The 20,069-nt window shown below is 43.6% G+C and overlaps 2 protein-coding genes across 3 annotated transcripts in view; one reads left to right on the top strand and one right to left on the bottom strand.

The window, feature by feature from the left end:
• Nucleotides 1-197: 197 nt before the first annotated feature.
• On the top strand, nt 198-1,646 carry ankrd9 (ankyrin repeat domain 9). The gene is given in 2 exon segments (XM_032547631.1): nt 198-556; nt 558-1,646. Coding segments are annotated over 2 exon segments (1,008 nt in total). The 5' UTR covers nt 198-407; the 3' UTR covers nt 1,417-1,646.
• A 2,116-nt stretch (nt 1,647-3,762) lies between these two features.
• Nucleotides 3,763-20,069, bottom strand: part of tecpr2 (tectonin beta-propeller repeat containing 2) — a 28,111-nt gene continuing 11,804 nt past the window's right edge. The window contains exons 11-27 of one of the 2 annotated variants that reach the window (XM_032547626.1): nt 19,716-19,932; nt 17,589-17,844; nt 17,331-17,514; nt 16,317-16,547; nt 15,551-15,618; nt 15,363-15,478; nt 15,083-15,256; nt 13,085-13,265; nt 11,830-11,971; nt 11,518-11,743; nt 11,352-11,441; nt 11,171-11,268; nt 10,401-10,536; nt 7,332-7,480; nt 6,430-6,571; nt 6,175-6,324; nt 3,763-5,278 (exon numbers count right to left, since the gene is read on the bottom strand). In XM_032547626.1, the coding sequence (XP_032403517.1) occupies nt 5,127-5,278; nt 6,175-6,324; nt 6,430-6,571; nt 7,332-7,480; nt 10,401-10,536; nt 11,171-11,268; nt 11,352-11,441; nt 11,518-11,743; nt 11,830-11,971; nt 13,085-13,265; nt 15,083-15,256; nt 15,363-15,478; nt 15,551-15,618; nt 16,317-16,547; nt 17,331-17,514; nt 17,589-17,844; nt 19,716-19,932 (2,712 nt within the window). In that variant the 3' untranslated portion in view covers nt 3,763-5,126. The remainder of the gene's footprint in view (nt 5,279-6,174; nt 6,325-6,429; nt 6,572-7,331; nt 7,481-10,400; nt 10,537-11,170; nt 11,269-11,351; nt 11,442-11,517; nt 11,744-11,829; nt 11,972-13,084; nt 13,266-15,082; nt 15,257-15,362; nt 15,479-15,550; nt 15,619-16,316; nt 16,548-17,330; nt 17,515-17,588; nt 17,845-19,715; nt 19,933-20,069) is intronic. The other variant, XM_032547627.1, reaches the window with a different exon arrangement.

Here is a 20,069-nt window from a genome sequence, read left to right as displayed (position 1 = left end):
CGTTGGGTTAACCAGGAGGTTTGTGTCGGCCTCAGAGCTCCGTCCTTCACATCTGATTGTGAACCATCAGCCAAGTGTTATATAATAGTGAGGTTTGCTCAATGTGGAAGGACTGCTGCACCCAACAAGGTCACTGATCCCAGATAAGTTCACACACACACACACCAACCAACACACACACCTCTGACAGGATCACATATTTACAATCCAAATCCTTTCTTGTCAATAAAAACACTAGTACACATGTTTACATCCTGTGACTGAGCTGCCGCCCTCATTAGAACCTGCAGTAGTTAGAAGTCCACTATGTTCTCTATGTGAGACACTTGATCCCCCCCCCCCCCCCCCCCCCGACCTCCTCCTCCCCTGTCGTGTCCCAGACTGTACTACAAACATGCAGTGCGCACATGGAGCTGCATGAGGGCGGAGCGCCGCATAGTTTCCAGGCTATAAAAGTGTGCGGGAATGAGCGAGAAGTTTGGACTCTAGAAACACACCAGCTGTTCCTCCAGTCTTCTCAGGGAGACGCGACCCGTTTTCTTCCGCCGGAAGCAGACTCTGCTGTGCGCGGTGATGCCGTGGCTGCGGTCCTCTTCCTCTTCCTCCTCCTCCTCCGAGCAGTGCCTCTCCTGCTCGCCGTGTCAGCGGGAGTGTGAGCGGACGGCGTTCTCCTTCTACTGCGCGGTGCGGGAGCAGCTCCCGGTCTGGCTGCTGGAGGAGATGCGCAGCATGGAGGTGTTCTGCTGGGACAACGGAAGCCCGAGAGCCTTCCTGCCGTCTGAAGCCCTTCTGTACGCTACAGTGCACGACCACCAGGACTATGCGCGCTACCTCCTCAACAGGTACTCGGTGGGCGCGCTCCGAGCCCCGGCCTGCAGCTTCTGCTGCTGCCCCGGCAGCGGCGCGCCTCACCTGAGCGTGGCGGTGCGCTACAACCGCGTGGCCGTCCTCGGCATGGTGATGGAGGCGCTGAAGGACTGCGGCGGCCCGGCCCAGCGCAGGGAGTACCTGGACGGCCGCGGCGGCTGCCTTCACGCCGCGGACGCGGGGAAGACCGCGGTGCAGCTGGCGGTGGAGCTGTCGCATCCCGAGTGCCTGCTGCAGCTGCTGGTCCACGGCGCTCGGCCCGACGGCCTCGAGGTGGCGCTGCAGAGGTTGGTGTCGTGCTTGGTCCCGGAGCGGCAGCAGGCGCAGCGGTGCCTCGACTTCCTGCTGCTGTTTCTGGCCAAGCCGCCGCCGCTGCCGTGCCTGCGGGACGAGCCGCAGCGCTGGCAGGGGCTGCTGGGGAACAGGGTGTTCAGCTGGCTCTGCGGCCTGGCCCCCTCCCCCCTGCTGCTGCAGGCGCTCCGGTGTCTGGCCCAGTCCGGATCAGACCGCATCACTTCGCTGCCGGACTTCCTGCAGCCGCACAGCTGACAGTGACGACATCTGTTGTGGAAGACAACCCCGAAGGACTGCTGCGACTGGACAGTTTGAATATACTGTAAATAACATGTAAATATTCCCCAAATAGACATATTATAGTGAAAATAAGCGGGCTCGTGGAATCTATACTGGATTAATGGATCATAAGCTTTATTTATGTGCTGGTTTAGTTGTAATCTGGCAGTTGAATGGTGCTGAATAAATGCCTGATTTTTTTTTTCTTTTTCTTGTCAAAGTTTCTGGGTTGAGCATGGAGTCAAATGATGACAGCACTGCTCGAAATGTTTGCTGAAAAACAAACATTTTGATCTTTTGGATAATTCACATGACAAAAAAGAAAATTCTATTCCAAGCATTCAGCCCCTCCCCTTCACTGTGATTCTCTTAAATAAACCTACAGAAGTCACCTAATAGTAAACAGAGTCCAGCTGTAAGGCAACCACTATATGTGACGCATAAGGGGGGGGAGGGGGCAACGCAATGAAGGAAAGATTATTTCTAGTTGACTTTTTCTATATTTGACAATAGTTTGTGCATGTGTTCCCTACTGTCGCTTCTCCAAACACTCATAGGAGTGTCAAGAAGAAAATGAATATGCCTTCATAAAGGCATAAGAAGTCATCTTTAAAGTCCTGAAACCCTGCAGAAAGTGAAAAGTTCTACACTGAAAAAGCACCTTTTTTTTTAGTCTAGTTTGTAGAGGAATTATCTGAATATACTTGAAATGAGACAAAAGTCATTTGTTCAACAAGACATGGGAGATTTACATTTTTAGTCAATAATTCCTTCATATTAATAAAAATGTACTAGTTCCACTGGCAGATTTTTATCAGATAAGCAAAAAAAAAACAAAAAAACTGTGAAACGACTTTTTTCTATTACTATTCAATAAGTCTTTACTTAAAACAAGAGCTTATATCTTGCTGAAAAGTTACTGCTAAGTTAATTTAGAATTATTTAAAGTGAACTAAGAGATTTGCACTAGAAACTAGACCAGAGACGGTGCGATTCACTGTCTTCGCAGTGTAGGAGTATTAGAGTATTTCTCATTACCATCTCCCAAAAGATGGGTTTTTGTTTGCTTTGTTGGAAAATGCCAGCATATTGTGTTAAGTTGTAGGCAGGACATTACAGAACAGAGTGAATAAACACGAACCGTCCAGGGTCTGACAGAACCCCTCGGTTTGAAGTGTGGAGTCTTGTTTTAGCTCAGACATGCTCCACAAATCAACCTTACACAGACATTGCTGCGTCCGTTCTTTCAAACATAAACTGTCCGTGTAATATCCTTGGAAACAACATTAAGGAGGAAGCAGCTGATTAGCAGTGAAAGCCAGTGCTGTGCTCTAAACCGTCTGGCTAATGGAAATGTCCAATAAATTTGTTTACAGCTGATTGATTCAGTCTCACTATAAAGAACGGGCAGTGATCATTCTCAGCCAGTCATTCTTAGGTTTATAGCCATAAAGGCATGCTGTAAGGTGTTCACATCAACAGGGATCAATAACATAGAATCAATTAAAAAATAATAACCAAGCCTTAAAACATAACAGCTCAGCCTAACATCTGACAGGCCGGACCGGACCCATCTCTTCCACCGAAGGTAGCCCAGTGTTAGCCGACCACTTTTGGAAATATTTCCTGAAATTTTAGTGGAAACTTCTTTGGGTTTATTTCAAATGTAATGAACACATAGACAAAAACAAAGAAACGAGAATAGAAAAGCAGAAAGATTGTTGAAAGGGTTCAAAAGGAAAAGAGATAGAAGTACAGGAGAGAAAGTAGCCTAGAAAGAACCAGTCAACACTGTTGAAGTCTGCCTCTAAACCTGTGGAGAGAGAGAAAAAAAGCTGGAAATTCACCTGGCAGAGGGTGTATGATGTTGAAACACCCGAAACACCCACTGAATCCAGGAACATCACAGCTGATGTGTTCAGGTGCGTCAGTGGAAGTAATCACACAAAGTTAGCGTTGACACCCTCTTTTCAAAGTTGCATATTATTATTTACAGTTTGGGAAAATGTGGGGGGAAAAAGTGGAAAAGATGAAATGTCTTGCCTGTCTGTGCAATAAAACATATTTTACAGAGTGATTGGTTAGCTCACCTGACAATCACAGTTTGTCAATGAAAGCCTCAACACTGTGGGATCTTCCAGAGCAACAACACAGAACAGAAACAATCAGTGGAGGACTGCAAGAGAGCAATATTGACTTTCTAGTTGTTGAGCTACTCAGGAGAGCTTTGTGTCTGTTTGTGCAGAGAACGTCTCTCAGGATATTGCACGTTTCGGTGAAAAAAAACTACTGAACAACAATAATTAACCATTTGCAAGGGAGTGTAATACAGATTAAAGTGAGCAGAACTTTATTCCTTTAGATTTAAACCCAGATCAGTGAAACGGAGATAATCAGGGAACATGGGGTTTTACCAGGGATCATACAAGTTTTCATTTCCACAAACAGTCAACAAACCTTTGTTTCAACAATTCCTCCAGCTCACTTTCTTTGGGTCCCAAATCTTCAGTTATCAACAAAACTGATTGCAGCTGCTGGGATAAAACTGTCCACAGGACAGCAGTGACAGTGAATCCACTTTATGCTTGAATATTTTTGCTCTTCTCAGTGTTACCAGGTCATTCTCAATGATTATTTAGTGTGAAAGAACAAAGTAAACGTTTTGAAGTAGTAAGGGTTGTGCGGTTGGTTACAGTAGTTAGAGAATTAAACTCAGAAAAGAAGAAGAAAAAAATCTTCTGGGACATACTGACCTGCTCCCTTAAAATTCCACCAGTGCATAAAGATAACGGATAAAAAGAAATCAAAAATACTCACAAAATAAAATGAACTAATTCACAGCAGAAAAGTGATGACAGGGAATCAGTAAGAGTGAGCAGGGGACAAACTGAATGACATTTTACTCAAATGTTCCTTAAATGTCCTGGGTTGGTCATGAATTACAGAGGAAACCTCGTCAGGCTGTTCTGTACAGCGTCTGAAGGGTCTGGATTCCAGTTCTGAACTCAAACAGTCTCAGTCTGTTAAACTGACAGGAAGTCCTCAACCCGTTCAGCAGCGTTGCAACACATGAAGACCGACAGCCCTAAAGGTAAAAGTCTGTGACCGACAGGCTGGACGCCCAAATCCTCACAAACAGAAAGGCAACTCAGAACTTTGTTTTGATTTATATGGGAAGCCATCAGACGAGGAACATGGCATATTCTGTGTTTAAAAAAAAAAGAAAGAAAAGTTTTCCTTCTGTCAAGTGAATGGCAGGGACATGAAAGCAGCACCATGTGAGAGCGTCCAGCCAAGGAAAGGAGACAAACCGTTTCAAATGGACTAAGCCAAACTCAGCTGTCTAACGTCTCCTTTTAGTCTAAAACTTACTTAAGATGAATCGTAAAGCTAATTTCAAACCAGCTTGAAGTGCTGAACGGATCTGGAATAAATATTAGCAGAGTTAAATAAGGTTAAAGTGCTTCCTGTTACAAAAATAAGATAAATTCCCTTCATTTCATTTCACACCTGGTCTTCCCAGAGTGACCTGTGCAGCAGACGCTGCAGGATGTGATGTCATCGGCCTGCTCAGATTTGGTCCAGCTGTGAAGTCACACGATGGGAAGAGCAACGTCGGTGACATCACGACGTTCTTCCAAGCCAATCCGGATCCAGATGACCAGCAGCAGTGACGGTGTCGCCGGTCAGATCAGCTCCCATTCGTCCTCAACATCCTCTCCTCCCAGCACGGCGCCTGCAGGCAGGGGGGCGCTGGGCATGTGTGGGAGGAGCTTGGTCAGCCGTCGGCACAGTCCTCCAATGGGAGTCACCGCCCACAGCTCTTCCTCTGGAGTCACTGAGCAAAGAGGAGACATTGGCTGCTTCAGCGCTTGATTTTCTTTATCATCCAGCGAGGATCAATGTCAGCTTCTGATCAAAGACCGTCTGTTTTACGACTCGCATTCCAACATATTCCAACAGGTGTTATTTCTACCTGTCCATGTTTTAAACACACCACATCATTTGTACAGCTAATTTTTCATAATCGGCGCCTGTCTTTTCTTGGATTGTACAACGTTTTGTTCATAGAATCTGTGCTTTTTGCTTGTAATCCAAACTTTTCCAACACCTTACCAGAGATGAACTTGCTTAAACCTGCTTTAGCACCTCGAAAAAATACAGGGGCTATCATTACAATTTACTGAGACAATCTAGTCTCAAATCAAATATATATATGTATATATATATATAATCTTACCTTATAACATATAACCTGTCTGAATAATAACAGGTCAAATATGCCTGTATTAGAAGGGTGTTCCTATGTTTGGTGTTATTTCTACTTGTCCATGTTTTAATGAGCCACTTTGATTGTTTAAAAGCAACTTAGCGGTTTGTTCCTGTTTCAGAAAACCAAAGTTTATAAGAGATTGGAGCTTTAGAAAATGTCACTTTACACTAGAAAATAAGAAAGTGAATGTAGAGTTTTTAGCAAATCGTGAACAGCAGAGTATTTATCTGCTGAAGTTAAAAGTTTCCCATTGTTTGTTTATCGGTTTTTAAAGACTGCAGCTCTAGTTGATAATTATCAGATTAAATACACAATTAATTATTTCTTTTGTTTGGGATAATGGTTAGGCCACTCAAAGAAATGGGAGTGAAGACGATGTCCTATTGTAGGCCGAGATGCAAACCTATCAAGGTGTGTCACGATGAGTTAGATTCAACTGTAACTGGTGTGAACCGTCTTACCAGTAAACCAGTTAGTGTTTCCAGGAATCTTCTTCCAGTAATCTCCAGCAGGGTTCCGATCAGAAATGCCATAACGCCGAGCCAGTTCTCCATTTACACACCGAACCCAAACAGTCTGACAGCTGACAACCATCTGACTGACAGCCAGCCCTGCAAACACACGCGCGCGCCCACACACACACAATTTGTAAACCAGTGGAATACACAGAATGGACAGGTAACGTACATCGACGAAGCAGTCAGAGAAAGAAGTACCTGGTACCAGTTCCCAGTCTGTCCCAACAGGCATCTCATCACTTAGTCCAGTTCTGACAAACACACTTCCCCTGTTGTCCAGAGCCCAGAGGAGACGATCGTTAGGACTCGTCTGGATGCTGACCAGCTGGACTCCTATTGGCTGTAAAGATGTGACAGGTCATAGTTGCATTATGGATGTCTGTAGAATGACTCCATGGAGCTGCGTTTCCATTAACCATGAAATTGCCCAAACTGAAGTTAAGAAAATAAATTTGTTTAATGGAAACACAGCAGTTTTTGTGCTGGGATGAGATGGATTTTCAGCCATATCTAAATATATCTAGTTCACAAAACTACAATGGAAACACTTTTTTTTTGCATCACACGAGTCACATGACGAACATTTGGATGTTACGACTGGTGAAAACCACAAAGAACAAGACAGGAAGTGGTAGGAGGATGATGGTTTGGTTTTTAAGGCGGGGCTTGTTGCTCTGACGCTTGAATAAGACGAGGATGTCTCCTCTGATTGGCTAAAAGATAATGAGCTGTGACTTATGAATATATCTCATGTAACTGTGGCTGCCATGATTTTTAATGACTTATTGTGTGAATAAGCTTATTCACGCATAATTTTAATTTAATTTCCTATTTAAATGGAAACACAGCACTAGTGAAAGTTTGTTTTTTCAACATCAGCAAAATACAAACAAAGATTTGCACACATTTGGAACAGAAACACAGCTGGTGTCTATCCCGTCCCCTACAGTGTAAATACCTGTGGGTATTTATCAACCAATGAAAAATATTGAAGAGCACCTAAGACACAGAAAACTGCTCCACTGGACCATCAATATTTTTCACATGAAGCTGATTTTGGTCCACTGTCAGATGGACAAACACCATATTGAAGCCGCTACCTGTGAGGGAGGTTCGATGTAGATCCAAGCCGGCATCATCATGCTGGCATTCAAAGGCTGAGTTCCAACTCTGAAGTAGACGAGTCCTCGACTGTCCACTGACCAAACATTCTGGCTGCCACAGCTCACACTGACCAGACGAACACTTCCTGAAGGAAAAAAGGGAACACTTCCTTATGGAGTCTTTCAAACAGATGTATGCAAAACCTAAATCTGCTGTAGATGACTTTTATATTTTTAAAAAAAACGTTTTTTTGTTTTTTTTTTACTTATTTGTTAAAACTGTCACCATGTTGTGACAGTATCACATGAAACAAATGAGCTGTGAAAAAATTAAGCCAATTAAGCAACTTTGTGTTGCTCTAAATCATAAGATCCCATGAAGACATATTTTGGTTGGTGGTTGTAATGTGGGACAACTGGGTTGGAATTTCGATCTGGGGTCCTTCTGCATGGAACATGACTGTTAACTGGTCTCTCCAAATTGTCCTTTGGTGTGTGTGTGTGTGTGTATGTGTGCAGTTGTTTGCCCTGCAATGGATTGGTGACCTGTCCAGGGTGTGCCCTGCCCCTCACCCAATGGCTGCTGGAGATAGGCTCCAGCCCCCCAGCAATCTGTAAGGATAGGTGGAATAGATAACAGATGAATGGTTGTAATGTTCAAGCTTTAGAAATATTTTTGCAAAGCACTGTATCATATAAAATACTTTATTAATTGAAAATAACCATATTTTAAAGAAAACCTAACAATAAACTTTATTATATTTATTTACAGTGTTTAAGCATGGCTGATATATTTATTACTGCCTGCAGCTCTGTGCAGCTCAGGGTCAACAAACAGCCTGTGGCTCAGGTGACAGAGTGGCTGTTGTGTAATCTGAACATTAGAAGTTGGTCAGCAGGTCTTTCATGAGCTAAAGTGTCATTGGGCAACTTGCTGTATCTGCTGTCAGAAGTGAATGATAGCCTAAAAGTGCTACATGTGTGGAAAACAGCAAGCAGTGTATAAATATGATGAAACTGTAATCATAAGATGTAGATTCTGGGTGTCCAGTTCCAGTCCTCCAGGCAGGGCCGATGTCCTGCCAGTTTTAGACGTGTCTCTGCTCATTCAGATGGTCCAGCAACCTGCTCAGTATGTCAAAGTTCTGCAGAAGTTATGCTAATGAACCATCATTCTGAACCAGGAGAGAGAAAAAAATGCAGACTATGGTGTTCTCAGACATGATAGTCCAGTAGACTCAATTGGGGACCAAAATTGCAACATTTATTACATTTTCAGCTGCTGTGGTTCTCTTTCACACTGCACTGCGTCAAACTAACCAAAACCTTTGAAACACCTGTTCACCTCCTCGCCTGTGGGGGCGCCGCACCAAAAGCCACTGAAGGAAACGAAAAGGAAACTTCTGAATACAACTTCCTTCTTCATAAAACGAAAACAAAAATAGAGTAGAGTCAATTTTTGCAGTAGGAGGATTTCTCTTTTGTCTTTGGTAGAAGACCACAAGCCATTTCTCCTGCTAGCCCCAAAAACGAGTGCATTTGTTTTGGTTATATTTACCCAGAATGCCCTGTGCATGAGTCCGCTTCCTGCTTTCTGGGGCAGGAAGCCCAGTCCGCGCGGTTTGTAGACAGATCAGAGTTCGTTTTTTGGTCAAACTACAAACTTCGGTTTTGGTTCAGCTGATGTAAAGTCTGGTTCAGTTTGAATGCACATGAGAATACCGAGCGGACCAGAGACCGCTCCGGAAGCATAATATACTGCAGGTCATTATGGGTAAATATAACCAAAACAAACGTTCTAGTCAAGTGATAGCAGGAGAAATGGGTTGTGGTCTTTTACCAAAGACCAAAAAGAAATCCTACAACCAATAAAATCTGATGTCACTGCATTTTTATTTACATTTTATGAAAAATGAAGTAATTTTCTGTGATTTCTGTGTCGTTTCTCTCAGTGGTTCTTGGTGTAGCGCCCCCACAGGCGAGGAGGTGAAGAGGTTCTTCAAAGGTTTTGGTTAATTTGACACAGGGGAGAGTGAAAGAGAACCAAAGCAGCTGAAAATGTAACAAATGTTGCAATTTTGGTCACAAATGGAACCGATTCTAGCAGACTATCAGGTCTGTGTCTCAGGCTGGGTGTCCACAACATATAGCAGGTGAAGACAGGTCAGGAAATCATGTGATCTTTGATAATGAGAAGAGCAGAGGCACTATAAACAGATCTGACCTTTCCGCCATGTTACTCTATCTCTATCACACACACACACATTCCTGCTGAGCTCTGACACAAACCTGTTACACAACCTCAGACTGTCAATGTGACGAACACACACAGCTGAGTCTGGATGTTCCAGCTTCAATGTGTTTCTGCACCGTCTGAAACAATGCATGATGTGATCGGCGGTGCAGCGGCTGTCTCCCAAATCATTCCCTGATCCAGGATTTATTTTTGTTATCCGACATGTGCCAAAGACATTGAGCCTCAAATTACACCAAACGTCCTCCGAACAGCGTGGTTGTAGAAAATAAAACACGGCGCATAAAGACAGAGTGCACAGTGTCATCTATCCGGGGTTTACGTGAGCGGTGGGGACATTCTGGAGAACAGTGAGAAGTGTTTGTCTGAATTGGCTAAAATGTTAGGCAGAACAGAAGAAATCATTTTTGAAGCTATGACCTAGATTTGTCATTTCATGTCCCAGTTTGTGCCATCTAAGAACTAATATGGAGGTGAAGATTAAAGCTGGTCCTCAGCTGTTATGCCTCTGAGCCACCAGGAGGGGGCAGTCACACAGCTGGGACCACAGGAAGTGCAGGTCTCCATTGAAATCGTTGATACTGCTGTGCCTTGCAAAATCTTCAGATTTTTCACATTTTCTTTCATTACAACATTATATTTTATTAGGATTTCATGTGACAGTCCAACACAAAGCCCCGCATCATTGTGTAAGGGGGGGGGGGGGGGGGGACTTAAAAATGATTGTGATCAAGTTATAATCTAGAAATGAATAAACCAAACAAGAGCAGCTCAGCATAAGTTTTTAAAAACAGAGTTTCTATGGAACGCACCAAGCTGGCTGAGGTCCAGGAGGGTCCAATGCAAACCGATGGGACAAGAAGGAGACAGAGTTCGAATGCTCACTTGGCCATGAATGTCCAAACCCCACAAAGCATCACGACAGGCGGATAAGTGAGTCAGCTCCACCTGAGCACAGAGGAGAGGAAAACATGAGGGAAGTGAGTGTAGACCAGGCACAACTATTAGCTGCATGACCTTTTGAAAAGGGTAACTTCAACTTTTTGAGAAATGTCTACTTTCAAAAGTATGTAATTTAAAAAAAACAACACTGTTTTATTTATTTAGCTTTTTAAATTTTAAGATATCACACCATCACCTTCCTAAAATAATGGTAAGTCATTTTTTGTCAAAAGTGATTTCTTTACCTAAATCATCTTTTGGCAAGAACAAGGTGGTATTCATTTTATTTTTTTGGCTAAAAATACTTTTAATATCAAACAAAAATCTAGCAGAAAAAAAAGAGTCAATACATTATATTTTATGGGATGGTGAGATTAGTAAAATAAATGGTCCAACCAACACATATAGCTTTAGGAAGCAGATTGTAAAGTAACACAAATATTAGCAGTGATGATTTATTGCACGTCATGAGAAAAAATGTGTGGGTTCATCTTTCAATGTCATATTTTCACCACATTTGTTTAAAAAAAAATTGTAGGTAAACAGGATATAGCGGCAGGTTGAGGACCCCTGGCGGCGCCCATTCAAAGTGCCTGAAAAGCGGCAGATTTAGACATAGAGACGAGTTGGGTGGTCTTACCTCTGGTGGGAGCTGGACAGAGGAAGGACGAAGCTCTCCATCCCGGTCCCAGACACAGAACAGATCCTTCCTGCTCTGAGCTAACCACAGGAACGTTCCTATACACAGTCAACACAGACATCTGACATCTGCACAGCCGAGTGCTAGAGGTCCAGATGTGTGTTCCGTCCAAACGGCTTACCTTCTTTATGAGGCACAGATGAAGAAGTGATGAAGGTCCACCTGGTGGCTGACACAGTTCCTCTTGGGACCACGTTCTGCCAAAATGTTCCTGAAAGAACCCAAATGGAAGTGATAAGCAGGAGCAAACTGAAAGCTGCTCAGCTGCTGTGCAGAACCTCACTGACCCACGAGGTTTCCACGCGCCAGGTGCAGCTGGTTCCGTCCTGACGCCACCCACACTCCAGTGGCGTTAGCGCTGACCAGGCTGGGCTGGCACTGGGAGTACTGCGACAGAAAGGCCACCACCCGCTCCACTGGACCCCTGGTTACTGTGGCAACGCTCTGCGTAGCTTGCAGCAGGGTCTGGAAAAAACTGCCTTGATCGAAGACCACGTAGTCTGAAATGCTGATCTGGGGGAGAAGCGGAGTGGTGAAAGAGCGGAACCTGGAACCCAACAGAAGCCAAAATGGATCCGCTCCCCTCTAACCATGAGTACCTGCCACCAGTGGTCATCGTTGCCCTGGGGTCTGGACGGGCAGACGCCGGTTCGGAACCAGAGGCTGCCGCTGGCATCAAGCGCCCAGGCGGTTCCGCCTCCTCCTAGAGCTATGCAGATGAGCTCCAGGCCCTGAGCCTCACTGCCGCAGAAACAGACAAATAAGAACTAATGACATGTTCACTTTTACTTGTGTGTCTAGTTGCTTGGTTACCAGGCAAAATAAACAAGTAGTTGATCTACATGCACATAGAAGCCAAGCAACAGAACAAATTATCCTCAGCCTGCAACACAGTCAGCTCTGACTGGTCAGGGTTTCCAAACTGCAGCAAACAAAGAGTCAAACTTAATACATCCCTATTTAAAATCATTTGTACTAATAATAACTAAATGGTAACCCTGGTTTTTGCTTAGTGATGCACGATATATCAGAATTAATACCTGGAGGCGGACCAGGTTGGTCATGTGATCTTTGTTTAGTCATGTGACAGTGATTGTGATGCAGTAAAGGTTTCAGGGAGTTTAACTGCAGCAGAGAAGCAGTGCAGGCGGTGCAGTCGCTTTTTCACTGAGTTAAAGGGCCGGTATTATGTATTTTCCAGATACTAATAGTAAAATGAAATTTTACTTCCTAATTTAATGCCTTAAAATTGGGCCTCTGTCTCTTTAAAAACTGCTCTTTTTGAAACTTCGCCTTCAGGAAATCATCACAACATGGCTCCTCTATTAACCTTTAACAACATTTTTACCAGCACTGCACTGAGAAGTTGCTCCTAAAATGAGCTCAGCAGATGTGCAGTTCTACCAGGTGTTTGCTAATTGCTACTGGCTAGTCTGAAGGAGCTGAATGTGGAAGGGCGGCTCTGTGAGGTGGAAGCTCGGAAACTGCAGCTCTTTTAGGTGGACCTGCGACCTCAAAGGCGGAGCTAGGTCCAATCAGCCGTTTTTGTTTGCCAAGTGAGATTAAAAGATTTCTCCAAACATGCATGAAAGAATCAAAGCAACACTACAGGTATGTTTTTGATGAGGCAATAACCTTATAACATGGTGTAAAGTTCAAAAAAGATTGATTTTACATTATACTGTCCCTTTAAATAATCAATCTCTGTCAATTCTTTCATCTTTTAGTCTTTCCTTTCCATTTCATATCAAATAGTCACTATACTGACGTTTCATTTGGGACTTGACCTAAATACAACAAGCTGAGCTGTTGCACTGTGGTCGTGTTGAAGCTGTGTTAGAGGAGGCTCGGTACCTGACAGTGTCGTACTTCCAGCCGTCTCCCTCGCTGCAGTAGCTGCTCAGTCCTTCTCTGTAGAACAAAGCCTTGTGTTCACTTAAAGCCCAGACCACGCCCCCTCCCACACACACCTGGCTGAACACACAGGGAGACTCCACTTTGACCGAGCGGGCGCAGGGACGCTCCACGCTCAGACCTGAAACACACACAGCCTTAAATGTAGCAGCAGTAACCCATAGCAACGCTCCACCTGTGACATCAGCTCTGCCTTCTTTCTGTCCAGAATCAAAGTCAGCAGTCACTGCAGACGTTTATGTCCACATGTTAAAGTTTGGATCTCGTCTAAGTTTTGGAAACGAAATGTGTGAAGACTGCGTGGAAAGTAGTTCTTTCAGATTAAAAGCATCTCATAAACATATTTTGGTCACACGCCATACTAACAGGTATGTCAAAGGAAATGGTCCTGATTAAATGTAGAAGCAGGGACTTGATGGATAACTGAACCATAAACATGACTCAGCATAAATGAGGACTTTTCTGACTGCCTCTGAAATCCACTTTATATCCAAAACAAAAAGTTCCAATTATGATAAATAATCACATTGCTGATATAACGGCAACTTTAGTCATTTTGTTTCAGTCTCACAGTTTGTTTTTTTGGAAAATCTCCATGAATAAAAAGTCACTTAAACATAACTAACAAAGCCTGAAGTCTGGTTTTGTAACCATTTGTCCTTCAAGTTACTTTTATTCACCAGTCCAAACTCAAAGCAACCTTTTTCTTCTAAATACATGATGAAGTGTGAACAATTAACAACTCTTCATCTTTTTCACTTTTTTTCTACTTTTTATTGTCTCACTGAGATGCAATATTTTATTTACAAGGGAGGTCTGTTTAGATAAAACAAAAGTATTTTAAAAATGTCATTAAAATAAATAAGCTAATAATATATGAGCTAAAAACAAGAGCAAGTTTCATAAGAAGGATTCTCTCTTAGTCTTAAACGCATTTGAATCAAAGATAGATTCAGATCCTACTGTACTGTTCCACGTCAACAGTCTAAGAAAATTATTTTTTCCCCAACTTCAGGCTGTACTAATGGATCACAGAAGGCGAGCAGGTCCTGCTCCGGCTAGCTGTAACAAGATTGGCACAAACTTACAAACGTCCATGTATCGTCGTTATGATGTGAGACAGAGCATTTACAGAGTAGCACAAGATGAGAGAAAACAAAAACAGGACACACTTTTCAGAAATTTTTGTGGAGAGAAAAAAAAAATCTAGTTTGAAAAAAAAGACAGCCAATTGTCAATTTACATGGAGTATTTCTGAGCATAATTCAGGCAAAGGCCTGTCACAAATTCTCAGGCTGACTTAAGTCTGGACTTTGACTGGGCCATTCAAAGTCCACTCACTTAAAGCTCTGATTTTACATTCCAGGTGGTTTTCCTGCTGGAAGGAGAACTTCCACCCTGGTTTCTGTTCAACCCTCCTGTAAGACACCACTACACATAATGAACCAGAAAAAACATTTTCTTATCCCTTACAGAGCACAGTAAATCCCTGTAAAGTGCAAGTAAGAGCAAAATTACTTACACCCCTGGCAGATTTAGATTGAAAATAATTTTAATTTTACCAACATGTTTGTTCTGACCAGAGGTAATATTAATTTTCCAAGAGTTCTGATATGAATCTGACAGAGACTGTGGAGGGAGCTAAAGAAAAGGATGATGGTGAGGGGGCCTCCCCACCTCAAAGACTAGGAGCTCATCACCAAAACATGAAAAAAGATTTTACTCACTGACTATTCAGAAGAGAATAAATCATTTTTAATATTACATTTCTTTTAAATAAAATATAAATAAAAACAGATTATTTTCATATAATTCCTACAGAAACAATCTTCTTAGTTGAAAGAAAGAAAAAAAACCTAAACATGATAACCTGAAGGTACGATTTGCATATTAGTGACAGTTTGTAAGCTTGACTAAATGTGACAGATGGGAGGTCACCTGTTTGCAGGTAGAGGTCTCCGTTGGTCCTGATGATCCAAGCAGAGTCGTCACTCAGCGCCACGAAGGCCGCTTGCTCTGCAGCTTTATACCAGTGACGTTTTCCTTTAACCGACACTTTGGCACAAGCGAACGCCGTCATGGTTTTCTGCTCCACCTTCCACAGCAGGTTGCCTGAGGGGTTAACAGCGCTTAGCATCTGGATAATACTACACACCCATTTATGAATGACTCTCTGGGATGAGTCACGGCGCTGATCCAAAGTAAGACATCAGCCCACCTGAAGGGGATAGCGCCACCTGGTGGACGTTGTCTTCGAAGCGCTGCCATCTGAGTCCAGTTTCAGGAAGAGTGCTGCAGAACAGCCCTCCTTTGAAATCCAAACACCACACATGCCTGGAAGCGCAGGTTGTCCGTGAGCCACGCGAGCGCCAGCAGCAGGTCAGCAGGGAGGCTGATCGGACTCACCTGTCTGTCACCTGCAGGCTCAGGATCCCACATCCTGGTCCAGAATAGCCCATCCAGCTTTCTGCCAACTGCAAAGCAGAAACATACAGTATATATATTGAATTACATTCATTGACTTGCAGTGGGTACAGTCAGCACCATGGGGTTTAGTACCTCACATACAGTGTTGTGACAAATTATTACCCAGCTTACAGATTTCTTCTGATTTTGGTTTATTGTCAACCTTCAAGATTTAACCCACAATAGCTGTGATCAACCCGATTCTTTGGATTGGTTTCACATCCCCACACCCAGGCCTGCCTTCGAAGCGCAGCTCCTCCTCAGAGCTGCAGTTTACAAGTTTCCACCTCACAGAGCAGCTGTCTGCCCCTCTGCCCCCCGTCCTCCCCTGTCACTCCCCCACTCAGCTCCTCAGACTAGCCAGAAGCAATTAGCAAGCACCTTTTGGAACTGTGCATCTGCTGAGCTCATTGTAGGAGCTACTTCTCAGAACAACACTAGGTTAACAGAGGAGCCATGTTGTGATGACTTCCTGAAGGCGGAGCTTCAGACAGAGCTTCTGTCCACAAGCTTCTGTCTGAAGCTTGTGCTAACAGTAAGTCTCTTTCTTATTGTTAGTTGGAAATTCAATCATTTGAAAACTGCTTTTGTTGTATCGTCTCAGGTTATCTTTGTCTGATATTACAATCTGATCACTTCTTTGACCACTTAAGTGTGACAAAAAACAGCTAAACCACTAAAGGAGTGAATACTTTTCATTTCTCACCATGTAAGGCCTGTTCTTGTCCTGCTCTGCGTCTCTCTCTGCTGTCCTCTCCGTCTCTGCAGATGGAGCGCTGTGATCGTTTCCTCCTCCTCCTCCAGCAGCAGCAGGAGCAGAGTGGCAGTAGATGTCTCCCTCCTCATCACTGGACATGCTGGGCTTCCTGTCCTGACTGCTCTCATCACAGGGAAACACCTGGTCTGCCAGCTGAGGAGAGAGGAGCGGGTGGTCCTCCTGCTCACACAGAGAGAGAACTGTCTGAACAACCTGCATGCTGCTCATTAACAAGCGATTTATTGTCGCAAAAAGCAAGAAATCAGTTATTCCCATGATAAATTAATACGAGCTCAATCATTTCCATTTGCACGATTTATTGTTTTTCTCTTTTCTCTCTTTCTACCAAAATCTAGATGATAAAAGTCTTCAGTCTGGTGCTTTGGTCTCAATTGACTCTTTTTTGAAGGACAATTTCCTTTACAGAGACTTTATAATTGATTTTATTTGTTGTTTTTTTTCTTTTATTTTGTATATTTAAAATATCTTCCTGTTCCAGTGTTAAATGTTCATTAGAGTTTAAGGTTTATTGCTCTTTGAGGATGTGTTCTTGCAATTATTATGCCAGTCTCATTATATTACTTGAAAATGGTCTAAAAACAAAATGGCCTCAAAACAACAACATTATCGTTTATCGCAATAACTTCTGGGACAATTTATCGTCCAGAAAATTGTGTGATGGTGACAGGTCTAGTTACCACTACCACATGACCCACTTCCTCCCTCTGCTAAAACACAAACAGCAACAGGATGTAAATAAACGTCGGTTGTTATTAGCATCCCAGTTTTACTTACTGGATCGATACCGATATGTCAAAAAAGGACTAACTTTTTACGATACATACGATACATTCTGATATATCGTTCAAACATACTTAACACGTGTACGTAAACGTGAAGGCTCGTATGAGATGATATTTACCTAACTGGTAGAAATGTTAAAAAAAAACAGTGAAAACCTACCGTCTCATCTCTGGATGCTGGCTCCAGCCCTCCATCATCCTCAGCCTTCATGTAAGAGAAGGTGGATTCCAGCAGCTGGTCAACATCTGGGGTGGGAGGGATACCGTCTGCCTCGGAACCGTCGTTCTGAGCCTTTTCTGGGTTCAGACCCGACAGGAGCAGTGACCCTGCACTGGGAACGGAACTGAAAAGAAGAACAAGACTGTCGGATCAGCAGTAATGGGATCTACTGAAGGCTGCCATTCACCAGATACAAACCCAGACTGGTTGAGGGAAGACTCCACTTCCTCCTCGACTTCCAAAGCATTATCTGAACCTGTGTGTTGTGTCTCCTGGTCTTGGTTCTGCTGTAGAGTGTCCTGACTCCCAGCATCAAAACCAAGGAAGAAGGCTTGGTCACTGGACGGGGTTCCACTTTCTCCATCACTACAGTTGCTGTCCTGGACTATAAACACTGAATCTGAGCAGCTGCTCTCTACAAGACGGTTTCCAGAGCAACGGTCTAAGGAAAGGTCTAAAGACAGATGGAGACAGATCACAATGAGTCATACCTACCTGTCAGCGCATACTTTTAGCTCACTCAGTTAAACAAGCAACAACATGGCAAGCTTGATCATTAGTAAGAATGGTAATATGCAGAAGAAAAGCAGGAAAAGCGGTGAACAGTGGTAGGAACCTGCTGTACGTGACGACATCTTAGGCTTTCTGGAGACTTCTGTTAGCGTTATGCAGACTGCTTTCAGAATAAACTTGCTTGAAAATAGCATGTTTGAAATACAATTAGCATGCTATGTCTAAGTAGCATGCTAAATGCTAGCATATTTTTTTCAAAATGGAATGCTGACATGCTAAATAGAATACTAGCCTTTTATTTAGCAGTGCTAACATACTATGCTAAATAGAATGTTAGCATGCCAGTCAGCATGTTAAAGCTATATTGCATTAACATGCTAAACAGCATGCTACAGCTATTGTTAAGGTAATATCACTTATATTAAGTGATAGAAAACCTGCAGTAAGTAGCTTTTACAACAGGGGTCTCAAACTCGCGGCCCGCGGGCCAACTGCGGCCCTCGGGACGATAGTTTGTGGCCCCCGCCTTAATATGAAAGTTTAATGTTAGTGCGGCCCGCGAGTTTGATATAATTGGCACTTTTCAGTGTTGTGTGTGGAGCTGAACGAACTTACCAATCACGGTGGAGTATATTGCTCTCGGGGGCGGGATATCGGCCGAGCCTATTTGCATTTTCTATTTGTCATTATTTTCATGCGGTACATGCGCAATTTCCGCGGCCGCTCCCGCTTCACGTGCTTCAGCATCCAGTCTAGACCCGGAAGTTGCTGATCAGTGTAACGTAATTAAGGTTAGGCGCTGTAACGCTTGGGTTGTGTTTAAGGGAGGAGAGGAGGCGGCAGATTCGTCAGGACGGTCAAAAACTCACAACCACACTGGTACTGGGAATTCCACAGTGTTGTCCTTTAATAAATACGCTCTTCACCAACCTTACAAAGCCCGGTTGAACGCCTGCTATATTATCAGACATGAAAATTGAGCAGCGTCCAAACAACCCGTAACATTACTAAAAAGTTAGGGAGCTAACATGTCCGTCTAGCACGTTTCTCCCACGCTCTCTACAGAGAAGCCGTGGCGCATACTTCTGACATCATTAGCAATGCTAGAGTATCTTAAAGAGACACTACACAATTACGGCTGTTACAGCGCCTGACTACGGCCAAATATGGTAATAGGCAATCAGAAAGGTTCGGCTGAGGAGACCGTGTGTGTGAATGCGGCCCAGCCTCACCCAGACTCTACCTCCAGCGGCCCCCGGGTAAATTGAGTTTGAGACTCCTGTTTTACAAGAATATGTTTTTCCATATTTGTTCAAACTATCTCCATGCTGTCACAGTGTAATATGAGACAGATGATCTGTGAGAACATTGATCTGCTCCACCTCCTCCCTGAGCTGCTAACATTCACAAAAGGATCTGCTATCCAGGAGGAGCTGCAGCATAGCATAGAGCAATGGAGGGAGGGGTAAGCAGCGCCACGAGATTGTGAGTGACTGCTCTAAGACCCTCCTCCTGACTCTGATTGGTTGTTTCTAGTTAGCACTGGGAGAAGCTCAATTTCTTCACATATTATCTGACTCATGCTATACTGCCAGGACACAGTGCCAGTTTTAACAAATATGTTACAAAATATCTTTTATAAAAGTTGCATACTCGAGTCACAACTTTAATGTAACTGAATCACCTACATTTCTCAGTAATGTTAAACTTGCCTATTAATATCCAAATATGGAAAAAAACACAGGCTGTCTATACCGTAGCTAACCATCACTGACCAGGGGGCAGCGTTGACATCTGACCTAATTCACTAACCTTGATGTCTTTTCTTCTTCTTCTTCACTCTGATGGGTTTCACCACCAGCTCCTGCTGCATCCTCTCCTGGTCAATAGGGGCGCTGTAGCGCCTGGAGCTCGGTTCAAGCGGAGTGCTTACCGGAGTGGCTGAGCTCAGGCTGTCCCACATGGTGACAGAGCTGCTGCGGAAGCGAGAGCTGCTGAACAAAGTGGAGGGCTGGCTGGACTCCATCACCTGAGCAGACATAATGGCCCTCATAAACAAAAACTATATTCTTGTACCTGCTACATATATTTTATTGGGATTTTATGCGACACACAAACACACGGCAGCAGTGGACGTTTGTGAAGAAGAAGGAAAACAATAGTTTC

Source organism: Xiphophorus hellerii, chromosome 19 (assembly GCF_003331165.1).
Source record: "Xiphophorus hellerii strain 12219 chromosome 19, Xiphophorus_hellerii-4.1, whole genome shotgun sequence".
NCBI classification, from domain to species: Eukaryota; Metazoa; Chordata; class Actinopteri; order Cyprinodontiformes; family Poeciliidae; genus Xiphophorus; species Xiphophorus hellerii.
This window is presented reverse-complemented; position numbering and strand designations above follow the sequence as displayed.